The 16,306-nt window shown below is 47.9% G+C and overlaps 2 protein-coding genes across 7 annotated transcripts; both read left to right on the top strand.

Annotated features, from left to right (window-relative positions):
• The first annotated feature begins 1,230 nt into the window (after window positions 1-1,230).
• LOC135587023 (receptor-like serine/threonine-protein kinase SD1-8) lies at window positions 1,231-4,496 on the top strand. 2 transcript variants are annotated; one of them, XM_065190574.1, is made up of 7 exons: window positions 1,231-2,528; window positions 2,726-2,848; window positions 2,931-3,097; window positions 3,169-3,379; window positions 3,457-3,694; window positions 3,776-3,926; window positions 3,991-4,496. In XM_065190574.1, the coding sequence occupies exons 1-7, from the start codon at window positions 1,244-1,246 to the stop codon at window positions 4,297-4,299; spliced, it is 2,484 nt and encodes an 827-aa protein (XP_065046646.1). In that variant the 5' UTR covers window positions 1,231-1,243; the 3' UTR covers window positions 4,300-4,496. The 2 variants fall into 2 exon arrangements, with proteins under 2 accessions (XP_065046646.1, XP_065046645.1); XM_065190573.1 differs by having other exon boundaries at window positions 2,928-3,097.
• Window positions 4,497-6,841: 2,345 nt separating this feature from the next.
• LOC135678134 (receptor-like serine/threonine-protein kinase SD1-8) lies at window positions 6,842-15,377 on the top strand. 5 transcript variants are annotated; one of them, XM_065190576.1, is made up of 7 exons: window positions 6,842-8,157; window positions 13,603-13,725; window positions 13,808-13,974; window positions 14,045-14,255; window positions 14,333-14,570; window positions 14,668-14,818; window positions 14,883-15,377. In XM_065190576.1, the coding sequence occupies exons 1-7, from the start codon at window positions 6,873-6,875 to the stop codon at window positions 15,189-15,191; spliced, it is 2,484 nt and encodes an 827-aa protein (XP_065046648.1). In that variant the 5' UTR covers window positions 6,842-6,872; the 3' UTR covers window positions 15,192-15,377. The 5 variants fall into 5 exon arrangements, with proteins under 5 accessions (XP_065046648.1, XP_065046647.1, XP_065046650.1 ...); XM_065190575.1 differs by having other exon boundaries at window positions 13,805-13,974; XM_065190578.1 differs by lacking the exon at window positions 6,842-8,157 and adding an exon at window positions 10,968-13,049.
• The last annotated feature ends 929 nt before the right edge of the window (window positions 15,378-16,306 follow it).

Raw genomic sequence — 16,306 nt, 5'->3', positions numbered from 1 at the left:
AAACCCACAATTTGATGCACTAAGACAAATAAAAACTCTTAACTAATTTGATGCACTAAGACAAATATACTGTATAATATTTATGGTAATTTATTATTTACATAGTATGAAGGGTATGTTGGTCACTAAAGTCAAGTAAGCGTGCCTCATCTTTCCTTGTTTCGGTAGACTATCATGGATCAAAATTTTCCACATGACTAGTCGTAGATCATTTTAGGACTCCTCACCGCTTCATATTTATTCGAAAGAGTCGATGTGGGTTCCTAAAGTCAAGTCAACGTGAGTCAATGTGCCTCAATTCTCCTTGTGGGTTACTATCATGGATAAAAATTTTCCACATGACAAGCCGTGGGTCAATGTGTTTTGGAGACCTCACTGCCTCATATTTATTTGAAAGAGTCAATACACAAGCCTCATCAATCACTGTTAGGCCATTCAATCATAATTGGATTCATGCAATAGTAGAATGAAAGGCATTCCACATCTGACTAATTTACTTCTCGATGTTTACATATAACACAATTCTTTAGGATTTGTACACGATTATTCGTTTTAATTGAATCTTTATAATTTAGATTCATATAGAATAATTTTAGCTCTATTTCATGATAAATTTTTATTGTTCAACACATAATTAGGTTTGATATCAATCGAGATTATCGAATCAATTTTCTAATTAATGTCGCGTGGCCACCGTATGGGCCAAATCAAATAGATTATCGAATCAATTTTCTAATCAATGTCGTGTGGTAACCTCCGGCGTCAAGTGAAAGCTTTCCTCGATGTCATATTATTTGTCTGATAAGGTTAAGTCCTATCTATCATAAGTAAAAAATAAGATTAAGAATTTGAAACTTTATCCGATATATATATATATATATATATATATATATATATATTTTTTTTTTTTTGTGTGGTACTAAAGATGTCAGCTAATTTAGTTACAAAAAAAAAATAATAATTATCATAAAATTTTGAATTTAATCTCCATCATTTATTAAAAAATAAAAACAAGAGGAAGCGATGTCGACAAGTTGAAATGACATGTTGGCTGTCTCGATGAGTCACCATTGCCCTTTCGGAAGAAATCAAGTTAATACGCCAAATGAGAGTAAACAAGTAAATGACGTTGCGATGATGTTAGTGAAAGAAACTACATTTTTTCCACAAGCACGCCAACCAAATAAATGTACAGCATTCGACTTGCTTTTGAGATTAGACCACTAGGAATAATCAATTGACCATGAGGAGGCTCTCTTGGGCCTCCTTCCTTCTCTACCTCCACACCACTCTCTCCTCCCCCTCCAATGGAGCTGACACCTTGACTCTTGACCACCCCCTCGCTGACGGCGGGCAACCCTTGATCTCCAAGGGCGGCAGCTTCGCGTTGGGCTTCTTTAGCCCCAACGGTTCTGACAGCCGCTATATCGGGATATGGTACTACAATATCTCAGGCCAAACGGTGGTGTGGGTCGCCAATCGCCAGCGTCCTGTCACCCGCACCCATGGAAGCCTATCGGTGGCGGCCAACGGAACGCTCGTCATCACCGGCGAGAACTCGACCGTCGTCTGGTCCTCGCCGTCGCTCGCTCTTTCAGACCCGGTGGCGCAGCTCCTCGACGATGGGAACTTTGTCGTCAGGGAGGCGGATGGTATTTCTAGTGATCCGAACAGCTTTGCGTGGCAGAGCTTCGACTACCCGACCGACACGCTCCTGCCGGGCATGAAGCTCGGGTGGAATCTGACGACCGGGTTCAACCGTACGCTCACGTCGTGGGCGAGCGCCATCGACCCGGCGCCGGGAGAGTACACCTTCGGCATCGATCTGCGCGGCGATCCCCAGGTCTTTGAATGGTCAGGGACGCGTCCGGTGTGGCGCGGTGGCCCATGGAATGGGGTGCGGTTCGCCGGCATCCCACAGATGGTGTCCTACAACAAGATCTCGGTTCAGTTCTTCGTTGACGCCACCCAGGTCGTCTACGTCTTCCACACGATCGACGCATCGATCGTCTCCAGGCTGGTCATGAACCACTCCGGCACCGCGCAGCGACTGCTGTGGGTCGACGACAGCAAGTTCTGGAACCCTATCTGGTACGCCCCAATGGACCCATGCGACACCATCTTCCCATGCGGCCCCAACGCCGTCTGCGACACCAGCAGGCCGCCGCTGTGCGGCTGCCCTCAGGGGTTCCAGCCGAAGAATCCGACCAACTGGGAATTCAGGGACGGCTCCGACGGGTGCGTGAGGAAGTCGGAGGTAGACTGCCGGAACGGGACCGACGGGTTCGTCTTAGTGAGCGGAGCGAAGCTACCGGACACGTCGAGCTCGACGGTGGAATGGGTCGGCACGACCCTGGACCAGTGCAGAGCTAAGTGTTTGAAGAATTGCTCGTGCACGGCCTACGCTCAAGCCAACATCAGCGGGAGCGGCAGCGGGTGCTTACTATGGAGTACTAATCTCACAGATCTGAGGGTGTTCGGCAGTGGAGGACAGGATCTCTATGTCAGGGCGGCGGCCGCCGATCTAGGTATGTACAGCTCGGTCTCGTTGCCATTTGTGATATTTAGCTCATAGGAAAATTAGTACAAGCAGTATTTGACATCTCTGAAGGTGGTGGTACTAAAAATATCATGCTAATATATACTGCAAGTTTCTCGAAGGTTTTTTTCTGAGGAGAACAGATAATTTTGTTCTTGTTTTCATATGAGCATGTTGATATTTCAGACTCAGAATCAAGTCATCACCGGATCCATTTAACCGTGATCAGTGTGATCCTTGCTCTCTTCATCTCAATCCTAGCTTTGGTCGGTTGCTGTGTTTGGAGAAGGAAGAAAAGAAGCAGCAGATGTACCATCAACACTTTTTCTTCTTTACCTTGTTACTACCACTAGAGAGGAATCCTTCATCATCTGTTGTTATCACTCAGCAGGTATGTCAGGCATGGCCACCTCCTTCACAGAGCGACATAACGATGAAGGAACAGAAGCGAAGGACTTGGACCTCCCGTTGTTCGATCTGGGAACGGTCGCAGACGCCACAGGCAACTTCTCCATGGAAAACAAGCTCGGCGAGGGGGGATTTGGTCCCGTGTACAAGGTAGGGAATCGACCGAGTCTCGCGATTTACAGTTTCACCCAATTTGTCTGCTCTCAACCAGAAGCTCGCAGGGAAAGCTGGAGGACGAGCAAGATATAGCTGTGAAGAGGCTGTCCAAGACATCGGTGCAGGGGTTCGATGAGTTCAAGAACGAGGTGGTGCTGATCGCCAAGCTGCAGCACCGTAACCTTGTTCGCCTTCTTGGTTGCTGCATTGAAGGAGAAGAAAGGATGTTGATCTACGAGTACATGCCCAACGGAAGCTTGGACTCCTTCATCTTTGGTGATCAGTTCATCCTTTCACCTTCTCGTGGCATTTTGCATCTCCATTCATCACTCATCATGAGAATCGTTGCTCAGATAAAGCCAAGGGTTGGTTGCTGAACTGGCCAACGCGTTACAGCATCATAGTTGGGATTGCTCGAGGTCTTCTGTACCTCCATCAGGATTCCAGATTGAGGATCATCCACAGGGATCTGAAAGCTAGCAACATTCTTCTCGACATGCACATGAACCCCAAGATATCTGACTTCGGCATGGCAAGGATATTTGGAGGGGACGAAACGGAAGTAAACACCAAGAGAGTCGTCGGAACATAGTAAGACTTCAAGAACACATAATACATGTGCATCGTGACCAGCAGAATCAAAGACGCTTCTTACTCTTACCATTACTGCAGCGGATACATGTCTCCCGAATACGCCATGGATGGAATCTTCTCCGTGAAATCTGATGTGTTCAGTTTCGGCGTGTTGGTACTTGAGATCATCAGCGGCAAAAAGAACAGAGGAATCTATGACTCGTCCCGCAACCTCAATCTTCTGGGATACGTAAGTATAAGAACTCATCGTCGTCTTCCTCCCTCGGTGTGCCACTAACAGTGATTGCCTTCAGACGTGGAGCCTATGGAGAGAAGGTAAAGGCCTCGACTTGGTCGACGAAGCCATCGGCGACTCGTACCCAAAGGCGGAAGTCTTGAGGTGCATGAAGGTCGGACTTCTGTGCGTTCAGGAGCGACCGGAGGACCGACCGACGATGTCGACGGTGCTGTTCATGTTGGGAAGCGACAGCGCGCTGCTGCCGCAGCCGAGGCAACCGGGCTTTGTTGCCATGAGAGGGCCGCTGGAACCCGATTCCTCGACGAGCAAGCAGGACTCGTTGTCCATCAACAATGTGTCGATCACGATGTTTGAAGGTCGATGATGAATGCCCCAAATAAACATAACAACGAAATGATGTAGAATCGAATCCTGCAAGAGCTGTTAGACTAATTGGTGCTACTAATTGATGCAAGTACAACATGATATTGTATCAAATATCTCAATATTCTAGACGATGTAAATATTGGCATCCAAATGTTCTCATTTATTGAAGACTGCCTTTTGCACATCCATTTAACATTTTGAGATATCATTAATCTATATATGCTATATTTTCTAAACGCAGGTTAGCAGCTTTTATACAGGATTATTGTTTAAAGGCCTACGAATATGTTCGTTGGGCTGACAGCCCACGTGTTTAGCTCATAGTGGGCATTAACAGCCTACATTTCATCTCCTTTATCTAACTTTTAGGAGGGTGTGATGATTACGATTTTAAGAGAAAAATAAGAAAAAAACAGTAAAACAAGAGAAGAAAAGAGAAAAAGATAAGAACAACACATAGAGATTATTTTTAATCATCCAATTTTTATCTATTAGATCTACGGTAGATTCTTGCTATGATTACTTGGGAAAAATTTGGATATTATGCAGTGGCGATCCTTATTTTACAGTTATTTTCTTGAGATTATTACTTGAGTTTTGGGCAAAAGGCTAAGATTTTATATTTATTATTTTTATAGTGGATTATCTACAGTTTACCCCGTGGTTTTTACCCTTCACGTTAAAGAGATTTTTCACATAAATATGATGTTCTATTTGATTGTGATTTCATTTAATTCCGCTGCGTATTATGGCTTACGAGTATTTGTTGATATACAAAAGTTTATTTCTTTTTATATCTCATCAACTAGTATTAGAGTAGGGTTTTTGTGATTTAATTTTTATGTTTGAACATGGAGGCCAGTAGTGTTTCTTGTATGATTAGCTTGAATGGAAACAATTGGATGATATGAAAACCAAGAATAGAATATCTCTTGTATTACAAAGATTTGTATGGACTTTTGTCGGGAGATAGTGCAAAGCCCACAACTATGACAGATGATGAGTGGAAGAGATTAGACTGAAAAACAGTTAGGTTTATTCGATAGTGGCTCAATGACAGTGTCTTTCATCATGTTTCTACTGAAAATCCTGCATATTCTCTTTGAAAAAAGTTGGAAGGTCTCTATGAAAAAAAAATAGCTGACAACAAAACTTTCTTGATCAGAAAACTTGTGAACCTAAAATATAAATAGAATAATATTACGGCCATAGTGTAGGGTGGTGATTGTTTGATTTTATCTTTTTCTCATAATATTTTTTCTTTTGTGTGTCAGGATCTTAAGTGGGTAATTAACACAAGTGCTTTTTATCATGCTACACAATGAAGGAAGTTTTTTTGCTACCTACAGTTTTGAAAATTTTGGTGTTGTCAAGATGGGCAACTATGGTACGACAAACATTATTGGCATGAGTGATATCCACATAAAGATCAACTTTGGTTATGAATTGATGCTTAAGGATGTGAGGTATGTGATTGACTTGAGGATGAATTTAATTTTAGTTGGAAGACTAGATGATGATAGTAGATTTCACAGAGGGCAATGGAAGCTTAAGGGTTCTCTTGTTATAACTTATGGAAAAAAATATCACACCTTATACATGTTGCAGGCCAAAGCTTATGGTGAGCAACTGAATGTTACATAGAAAGATTTCAGCATTGAGTTGTGGCATAGGCGATTATGACATATGAGCAAGAAGAGGTTGCTAGCTTTTTTCAAGAGAGAGGTATTGCCAAACCTCAGAGGTACATATTTGAACCCTTGTATTGATTGTTTGATTGGTAAATAACACAAAGATTCATTTGCTAGTCCTACTTTGTCTAAAAAAAATGCATGCCTTAGACTAGGTTTATACAGATGTATGTGGTTCTTTGAGGGTAAAAACTCTTAGTGAATCTATTAATTTCTTGGTATTAGTGTTGCACTTTATTTTGTCACTTTTATAGATGATTTTTCATGAAAAATTTAGACCTATGCTATGAAGACCAAAGATCATATTATTAATATCTTAAATAGTTTCATTCTAGAGTTGAAAGGGAGATAGAAAAGCAATTGAAATGTATAAGATCGAATAATTATGGTGAGTATATAGAATTATTTAATGATTATTGTAGGTCATATGACATCCAACATGAGATGACAGTTCCTGGTACATCTTAACATAATTCAATTACAGAAAGGATGAATCGCATCATTATGCAAAAGATCATATGTATGTGTTCACAGGCCTAACTACCCAAAACATTTTGGGATGAGATTTTCAAAATTGTAGTCACCGTATATATATTCTTTTGTCAATGTGTCAATAAAATCAAGTTAACGTGCCTAAATTTTCTTTATTTTTTTATAGATTATCATGGATCAAAATTTTCCAATGACAAGCCATGGATCTTTTTAGGAGACCTACTTATCACCTCATATTTATTTGAAAGAGTCAATACCGACATAAGCCTCATCCATCACTGCTAGGCCATTCGATTCATGCCAATTAAGTGAAAGAAACAAGTCATCCTACAAGCACGCCAAATAAATGTACAGCATTCGACTTGCTTCTGAGGCTCGACCACTGATCATGAGGAGGGTCTCCGGGGCCTCCTTCCTTCTCTACATCCTCATCCCTCTCCTCGGCCCCTCCAATGGAGCAGACACCTGGACTCTTGACCACCCCCTCGCTGACGACGGGCAACCCTTGATCTCTGAGCGCGGCAGCTTCGCGTTGGGCTTCTTTAGACCCAATGATTCTGACAGCCGCTATATCGGGATATGGTACCACAAGATCTCAGTCCAAACGGTGGTGTGGGTCGCCAATCGCCAGCGTCCTGTCACCGGCAGCCATGGAAGCCTATCGGTGGCGGCCAACGGAACGCTCATCATCACTGGCGAGAACTCGACCGTCGTCTGGTCCTCGCCGCCGCTCGCTCTTTCAGACCCGGTGGCGCAGCTCCTCGACGATGGGAACTTTGTCGTCAGGGAGGCGGATGCTAATGCTAGTGATCCGAACAGCTTTGCGTGGCAGAGCTTCGACTACCCGACCGACACGCTCCTGCCGGGCATGAAGCTCGGGTGGAATCTGACGACCGGGTTCAACCGTACGCTCACGTCTTGGGCGAGCGCCATCGACCCGGCGCCGGGAGAGTACACCTTCGGCATCGATCTGCGCGGCGATCCCCAGGTCTTTGAATGGTCAGGGACGCGTCAGGTGTGGCGCGGTGGCCCATGGAATGGGGTGCGTTTCGCCGGCACCCCATCGATGGTGTCCTACAACAAGATCTCGGCTCAGTTCTTCGTTGACGCCACCCAGGTCGTCTACGTCTTCCACACGATCGACGCATCGATCGTCTCCAGGGTGGTCATGAACCACTCCGGCACCACGCAGCGACTGCTGTGGGTCGACGACAGCAAGTTCTGGAACCCTATCTGGTACTTCCCAATGGACCCATGCGACACCATCTTCCCGTGCGGCCCCAACGCCGTCTGCGACACCAGCAGGTCGCCGCTGTGCGGCTGCCCGCAGGGGTTCCAGCCGAAGAATCCGACCAACTGGGAATTCAGGGACGGCTCCGCCGGGTGCGTGAGGAAGACGGAGGTGGACTGCCGGAACGGGACCGACGGGTTCGTCTTAGTGAGCGGAGCGAAGCTACCGGACACGTCGAGCTCGACGGTGGAATGGGTCGGCACGACCCTGGACCGGTGCAGAGCTAAGTGTTTGAAGAATTGCTCGTGCACGGCCTACGCTCAAGCCAATATCAGCGGGAGCGGCAGCGGATGCATACTGTGGAGTACTAATCTCACGGATCTGAGGGTGTACGGAAATGGAGGACAGGATCTCTTTGTCAGGGCGGCGGCCGCCGATCTAGGTATGTACTGCTCGGTCTCGCTTAGTTTAGACCGCTGGCTGCGGGAAGCCCGCAGTCGTCGGCAATTAGGGGCTGAAGCCTGTTAGCGTCGACCAAAGATGCGGGTGATGGCGCCGGATCAGACCGGAGTTTCTGACTTCGATGCCGCAATCTCCTCGATATCTTCTAGAGAGTCTCATCTGAGACACTCAGAATTTATGATGCCGCAAATTGTCTGGATTCATGACAGGGAGGAATGTAGCCATGGTTCGTTGCTTTGACCGAGTCTCATCTAGAGAGTCAAATATAGTTGCGCACATTAAGGTTGTTAGTGTAAACAACCTTAAGCCGTGGCCTCGGGGCTGACGCGGCTTGGTTCGGGCCCGGATGACGGGGGGGTCTTCCTAAGGTGGGCTTCGTGTCCGTCTCGGTGGTCGCGTGTGGTGTCGTTGACTCCTCCGGGAGGTGGCTCCTCGCATGGGGGCCTAGCGAGAAGCCGTTGTCTTCGTACCTGCACGAAGGTCAGGTCGGCGTGCTCGGCCCGACCCCTCCGACGATCAAGTCAGTTGATGTGGAGTGGGTTTTTAGATGGAGAAGTCCCCCTTTTCCGTTCAGAATGCAAGGGTATTTATAGGGAAGCTTACTGTTTTCTGATGTGCCCTTTTGCAGGGGGCAGGCTGGTAGCGTATGACCTTGGTGTTGGTGTGGCGTGAAGAACCAAGCTTGAGCAGGGTGTTAATGTGCCTCAGTCAGCGCTCCGGTCTGCGTTGACCTGGTGCTGTGAGGCGTCATTTGGGACGACTGACGTCATGCGCGTCTTATCGCATTTATTACCCTCATCATATTCCCCCCCGGAAAGAAGCTATGCGTCGGTTCTCGTACTGGGAGTCTGATGCATGGCTCTAGCTCTGAGATCATTCATTGGTTTGCCGCAGGGGGCACGGATATCGTGGAGGTTGGCAGTAAAAAGAAGGGGGGTGGTGTGTGTGGCGATGATCGCAGGTAAGGTGCGGCCGATGGATACTGCTCGGTTGAACAGGCCGGGATGGGGTCGAGGTCTCGAGCGATACGTAGCCGAGGAGCGCGACGCAGACGCGTAAACCACGCGGGTGCGGTCTTGGGAGCAGGAGGCCGAGGAGCACGATGCAGGCGGGTGAACCGTGCAGGTGTGGTCTCGGGAGCAAGAGGCCGAGGAGCACGACACAGGCGGGTGAACCTCGCAGGTGTGGTCTCGGGAGCTGGAGGCCGAGGAGCACAACGCAGGCGGGTGAACCGCGCAGGTGTGGTCTCGGGAGCTGGAGGCCGAGGAGCACGACGCAGGCGAGTGAACTGCGCAGGTGTGGTCTCGGGAGCAGGAAGCCGAGGAGCATGACGCAGGCGGGCTGGTCCCGCAGGTGTGTCTCGGGAGCAGGAAGTTGAGGAGCACAACGCAGGCGGGTGAACCACGCAGGTGTGTCTCGGGAGCAGGAAGCCGAGGAGCACGACGTAGGCGGGTGAACCGCGCAAGTGTGTCTCGGGAGCAAGAAGCCGAGGAGCACGACGCAGGCGGGCTGGCCGCGCAGGTGTGGTCTCGGGCATCGTGCGACCGAGTAGCACGACGTAGGCGGGTGAACCGCGTAGGTGTGGTCTCGGGCATCGTGCGACCGAGTGGCACGACGTAGGCAGGTGAACCGCGTAGGTGTGGTCTCGGGCATCGTGCGACCGAGTGGCATGACGCAGGCAGCTGAACCACGCAGGCGTTGTCTCGGGCATCACGCGACCGAGGAATACGGCAAAGGCCGAGGGATATGGCGAAGGCCGGGGGACATGGCGAAGGCGGGCAGGCCGCGCTGAGGTAGACTCGGCGGTCTGCGGCCGAGGGATGCGGCTCGAGGTTGTCTCCAACCGAGTCGTGTAGACTCGGAGGAGTTTAGGCCGGGGCTAACAGCGAGCCGAGAGGGGGTTGTTGAATCTCGGATTTTGATGATATAATCAATTGGTGGGTTAATTGATCTAATCCATATTATTGAGTTAAGTGTGCAGGATTAACTACGATAATCAGAAAACATAAAGCAAGGATACCGGAGTCGAGCTCGATGGACGTTTAAGAGACCGAAGAATCATCGGAGATGCTGCCGGAACCGTCCGAGAAGAAATCGGGAACGTGTCGGAAGTTCGCCGAAGAAATCGTCGGAGGCTCGCGGAGATCACCAAGAAGGCTCGGCTACTCGTTAAAGTCATCACAAAGATTGGGAGCTTGCAGGGAGTCCGTCGGAAGAAGTTCGTCGGAAAGCTCGCCGGAACAAGACTCGACGTTCGCGGTTAAAAAACTTGCTTAGGATGTTTTTTTTATGTAGTTCACCTGTAATTAGGATTAGGATTAAGAGATAATCCTATATCCTGGTTAGGGGCCAACTGGGCCCAAAGTCAAATTTGGTTTGGGCGAAAAATAAGCCAAACCAATGAATCGGAAAGCCAGGCGGTGGAACCGCCTGGCTGGGCGGTGACACCTCCTTGGCTGGGCGGTTGCACCGTCCAGCACCCGAGCGCTGGGCGGTGGCACCGCCTGGCTGGGCGGTGGAACCGCCAGCACCGGGAACCCTAAGAGAATTCAAATTTTGGAGCCCAAAATTTGAATCCTCTTGAGGCCTATAAATACCCCTCAAATCTCAGCTGAGGTTACAACTTTTGAGAAGCATTTTGATTGAGAGAAAAGTCTTAGAAAGTCTTAGCAAGTCTTGTTTTCAATTTGCTAGAGAGTTCTCCTCCTTCTTTCTTATTGAAAATTTGTAAGAGGTTGAGCTGCTTGTAAAAGGTTGTAAGAGGGGTGTTTACCCTTCCATTTCAAGAGACTTGCTAGTGGAAGGTGGGAGCCTCATCGAAGAGGGGCCTCGCAAGTGGAGTAGGTCATTTGACCGAACCACTCTAAAAATCGGCGTAATCTCTGGTTTGCTTTTTATTATTGTCATTTACATTACTGCAAATCTTCTTACTGCTTTAGTTCCTTATTACTCTTGCTGCGCAACTTTAAGAATACGCCTTCAAGTTAAATTTCTCAAGTTTCATTCTTAACGTACGAAAGATTTTGTTAAAATCGAAGTTTTAATCCGCTGCACTAATTCACCCCCCCCTCTTAGTGCCGCTCCGATCCTAACAGGGGTAAGGCAGATACCGAACCTTTGCTCGGAAAAGGCCGAGGAGGGGCTTTGATTTCTTTCATAAGGACTACATCGGGTAGCCACTATAGGTGCTTGACCTCTCTCATGGGGCCAGCGGTCGGAAGTCGTCCCTTCTCCTCCCGGCCGCCCAAGTCTCCGCTGCGATGTACCGGTTAGCCCGTTGGAGCATCTCTGGCACCGTGGTGGGAGGTCGCTCCGCGAGGGACCAGAGGAATCTGGAAGGTTGCAGGCCTATCATGAGCGCCTGCACTAACAAAGAGGGGTGAGTGTCCGGCAAACCCCGGATTTGCGTGGCAAAGCGATCCACAAAATGTGAGAGGGGCTCATCCTCCCTTTGTCTGAGTCCAAGGAGCAGTGCCGTGGAAGGCTTCGGCCATGCACAGGCCACGAAGTGGAGCTCGAAGTCCTTGACAAGCTGGTCGAAGGACGCGATCGTTCCGGTATTGAAGCCGCCATACCATGCATGGGCCGGCCCTCTTAGAGTGGTAGGGAACACTCTGCACATCAGAGCATCAGAGGTCCCGTATAGCATCATGTGGGCACGAAAAACAGCTACATGGTCCGCCGGGTCGACGGAGCCATCAAAAGCGTCCAAAGAGGGGAGCTGGAAGTCCGGGGGGACTGTCAGATCCTGTATCTCAGGCGAGAAGGGAGACCCTTGGTGTACGTCCTCCCTTAGCTCTCCCCCGGACCTGTGGACCTCTTTCTGCACCTCGTCAAGTCGTTGGCTGACGAGGCGCAACTGGGCCCACAGGGAGTCCGAAGAGAGTGCCTCGGGCTCCGGGCGGCCGCTCGGGTTTGCCATCACCGAATCCCTGAGTGAGGCCGGTCGGACCCGAGGCGAAGCGGGGGGCTCTGGAAGCGTCATGTGGGCCCGAATGGGCGCCTTGCTTTGTCGCAGTGGTTCGACCGCTGGTGGGTGCGCTGGATGAGAAACGAGCGGGATGATGGTTTGCACCACATCCATCAAAGCTCGGACTTGACTAGTGAGGGCCTGAAAGGCCTCGGATGGCACGGGCGTCGAGTCGGCTGGGGCGTCGTCAGGTGGTGACAAACTCGGGTCATTGAATATTTGCCAATATCGTTCAGAGGTCATGGCGGGGTGTTCGTCACGATAGTCTCCGTGCGGGGGATGTTCCTGCGAGGCTTCGGTCGGGTGTGACCTCTCAGCCATAGGCTCATCTGAGCCGCTCGGGTGATCACCCGACATTCCGGGCCCTCCTTCTAGCGCCAAAATGTTAGTGTAAACAACCTTAAGCCGTGGCCTCGGGGCCGACGCGGCTTGGTTCGGGCCCGAATGACGAGGGGGTCTTCCCGAGGTGGGCTTCGTGTCCGTCTCGGTGGTTGTGTATGGTGTCGTTGACTCTTCCGGGAGGTGGCTCCTCGCATGGGGGCCTAGCGGGAAGCCGTTGTCTTCGTACCTGCACAAAGGTCGGGTCGGCGTGCTCGGCCCGACCCCTCCGATGATCAAGTTAGTTGATGTGGAGTGGGTTTTTAGATGGAGAAGTCCCCCTTTTCCGTTCAGAATGCAAGGGTATTTATAGGGAAGCTTATTGTTTCCTGATGTGCCCTTTTGCAGGGGGCAGGCTGGTAGCGTTTGACCTTGGTGTTGGCGTGGCGTGAAGAACCAAGCTTGAGCAGGGCATTAATGTGCCTCGGTCAGCGCTCCGGTTTGCGTTGACCTGGTGCTGTGAGGCGTCATTCGGGACAACTGACGTCATGCGCGTCTTATCGCATTTATTACCCTCATCAAAGGTATAATTTAAACGCATATATTAGAAATTAAAAACTTGATTTCTATATATTTGTTCAATTTTTTTGAAAAAGTTCATGTACTTTTATTATATCTTGGTAAAATAATATCACCAAGAAAAAGAACATGGATATATAAAGCATGGAAACATAGAAGAGAAAAACAGAACTTAAATAAGAAAGAAAAGTAAGAAAGTCAGAAAGCAAAGTGAATAATAATTTTAAAAATTACTAATAAAAATAATAATATATATACAAAGAAGGGATAAAAGCATGTGAATGTAAGATTATAGGTGTTGCTTGTAAGACGCATATACCTTCGAATCAATAATCAACAATGAAGCCGCCATTGACCACAGACCTTTTTCTTTTTGTTTGTCATTTGTGATATTATAGTAGCTCATAGGAAAAATAGTCCAAGCAGTATTTGACATCTCTGAAGGTGGTGGTACTAAAAATATCATGCTAATATATACTGCACGCTTCTCGAAGGTTTTTATCTGAGGAGAACATATAATTTTGTTCTTGTTTTCATATGATCATGTTGATGTTTCAGACTCAGAGTCAAGTCATCACCGGATCCATTTAACCGTGATCACTGTGGTCATTGCTCTCTTCATCTTAATCCTAGCTTTCGTCGGTTGCTGTGTTTGGAGAAGGAAGAAAAGAAGCAGCAGACGTACCATCAACACTTGTTCTTCTTTACCTTGTTACCACCACTCGAGAGGAATCCTTCATCACCGGTTGTTATCACTCAGCAGGTATGTCAGCCATGGCCACCTCCTTCACAGACCGACATAACGATGAAGGAACAGAAGCGAAGGTCTTGGACCTCCCGTTGTTCGATCTGGGAACGGTCGCGGACGCCACAGGCAGCTTTTCCATAGAAAACAAGCTCGGCGAGGGGGGATTTGGTCCCGTGTACAAGGTAGGGAATCGACCGAGTCTCGCGGTTTACAGTTTCACCAATTTGGCTGCTCTCAACCAGAAGCTCGCAGGGTAAGCTGGAGGACGAGCAAGAGATAGCTGTGAAGAGGCTGTCCAAGACATCGGTGCAGGGCCTCGATGAATTCAAGAACGAGGTGGTGCTGATCGCCAAGCTGCAGCACCGTAACCTTGTTCGCCTTCTTGGTTGCTGCACTGAAGGAGAAGAAAGGATGTTGATCTACGAGTACATGCCCAACGGAAGCTTGGACTCCTTCCTCTTTGGTGATAAGTTCATCCTTTCACCTTCTCATGGCATTCTGCATCTCCATTCATCACTCATCATGAGAATCGTTGGTCAGATAAAGCCAAGGGTTGGTTGCTGAATTGGCCAACGCGTTACAGCATCATAGTTGGGATTGCTCGAGGTCTTCTGTACCTCCATCAGGATTCCAGATTGAGGATCATCCACAGGGATCTGAAAGCTGGCAACATTCTTCTCGACATGCACATGAACCCTAAGATATCTGACTTCGGCATGGCAAGGATATTTGGAGGGGACGAATCGGAAGTAAACACCAAGAGAGTCGTCGGAACATAGTAAGACTTCAAGAACACATAATTCATGAACTTGTATTGGCATGTGCATCGTGGCCAGCAGAATCAAAGACGCTTCTTACTCTTACCATCACTGCAGCGGATACATGTCTCCCGAATACGCCATGGATGGAATCTTCTCCGTGAAATCTGATGTGTTCAGTTTCGGCGTGTTGGTACTTGAGATCATCAGCGGCAAAAAGAACAGAGGAATCTATGACTCGTCTCGCAGCCTCAATCTTCTGGGATACGTAAGTATAAGAACTCATCGTCGTCTTCCTCCCTCGCTGTGCCACTAACAGTGATTGCCTTCAGACGTGGAGCCTATGGAGAGAAGGTAAAGGCCTCGACTTGGTCGACGAAGCCATCGGCGACTCGTACCCCAAGGCGGAAGTCTTGAGGTGCATGAAGGTCGGCCTTCTGTGCGTTCAGGAGCGACCGGAGGACCGACCGACGATGTCGTCGGTGCTGTTCATGTTGGGAAGCGACAGCGCGCTGCTGCCGCAGCCGAGGCAACCGGGCTTTGTTGCCATGAGAGGGCCGCTGGACCCCGATTCCTCGAGGAGCAAGCAGGACTCGTTGTCCATCAACAACGTGTCGGTCACGATGTTTGAAGGTCGATGATGAATGCCCCAAATAAACATAACAACGAAATGAAGTAGAATCGAATCCTGCAAGAGCTGTTAGACTAATTGGTGCTACTAATTGATGCCAGGACAACATGATAACGAAACAAATATCTCAATATTCTCGACGATGTAAATATTGGCATCGAAATGTTCTCAGTTATTGAAGACTGCCTTTTGCACATCCATTTAACATTTTGAGATATCACAAATCTATATATGCTATATTTTCTAAATGCAGAGCGGCAGCTTTTATACAGGATTCACCTGATCGTGCAAAGGCCTTGCTGTGGTTCTTGTTGGGGGATATGTTTCGCTCCAAATCTTTCCTTCGATTCTCCCTTACGTAGCCCTTCTTCTCTCAAGGTATCAATTGGAGTTTTTCGATAGCTTATCATGCAGTAAAAACACCTATATGCTACATTTGATCATATGTATCTGTAAATCTATATTTATTTATCCAGAATATCTGTTTAGTCTTTTGATACTTTTTGTCTGAAATCCATCTTTTCTTCCCAGGAGACGGCAAAATTCCTCTTTCTCATCCCAAAAGTGCTCCTTGATGCTTAGTCCTAAATTTAGATTACTGGGTACATTTAATTGATATTGAAAGGAAACGAAGAAAACGTTTGGTTGGGTGTTTGGTGGCAGCAATTATGATAGTTTAGCCTATACCCTTAGGTTACCATACACTTACTTCTCCAGTGCTGCTTTTAGGGAAGGAGGGAGAAGCATTATCATTTGTGGTTGCATCCTTTGACGTTTGGCATTTTCATTGCTAGAAAGAAAATAGAAAGGAGAAGAGACAGACAGAGGATGAGAATGTAAGATACAGTTTATGCTGAACATATAAAGGTGGTATCTTAGAGGATATCATGGATGCCAAGGTTTAGTGAGGCCCTAAATTTCTTGCTTGTCACCACATGAAGAATTTGATTTTGGTGTATAGTTCATGTTCAACAACAGTCCAACCACTTGCAAATATATTTCCTGTTCTCTCCGTAGGCCTTTGTCTTCCAACTGTTGGGGTAAGTGTCCAAGATTACATGAGATTCTTATTTCTTATCAGATTCTAGTTGCTAAGTTATTACAATCGCATTGGCTAACATGCAT

This window comes from Musa acuminata, chromosome BXJ1-7 (assembly GCF_036884655.1).
Source record: "Musa acuminata AAA Group cultivar baxijiao chromosome BXJ1-7, Cavendish_Baxijiao_AAA, whole genome shotgun sequence".
NCBI classification, from domain to species: Eukaryota; Viridiplantae; Streptophyta; class Magnoliopsida; order Zingiberales; family Musaceae; genus Musa; species Musa acuminata.
The sequence above is the reverse complement of the archived record's forward strand: the minus strand, read 5'-3'. Positions and strand labels throughout refer to the sequence as shown.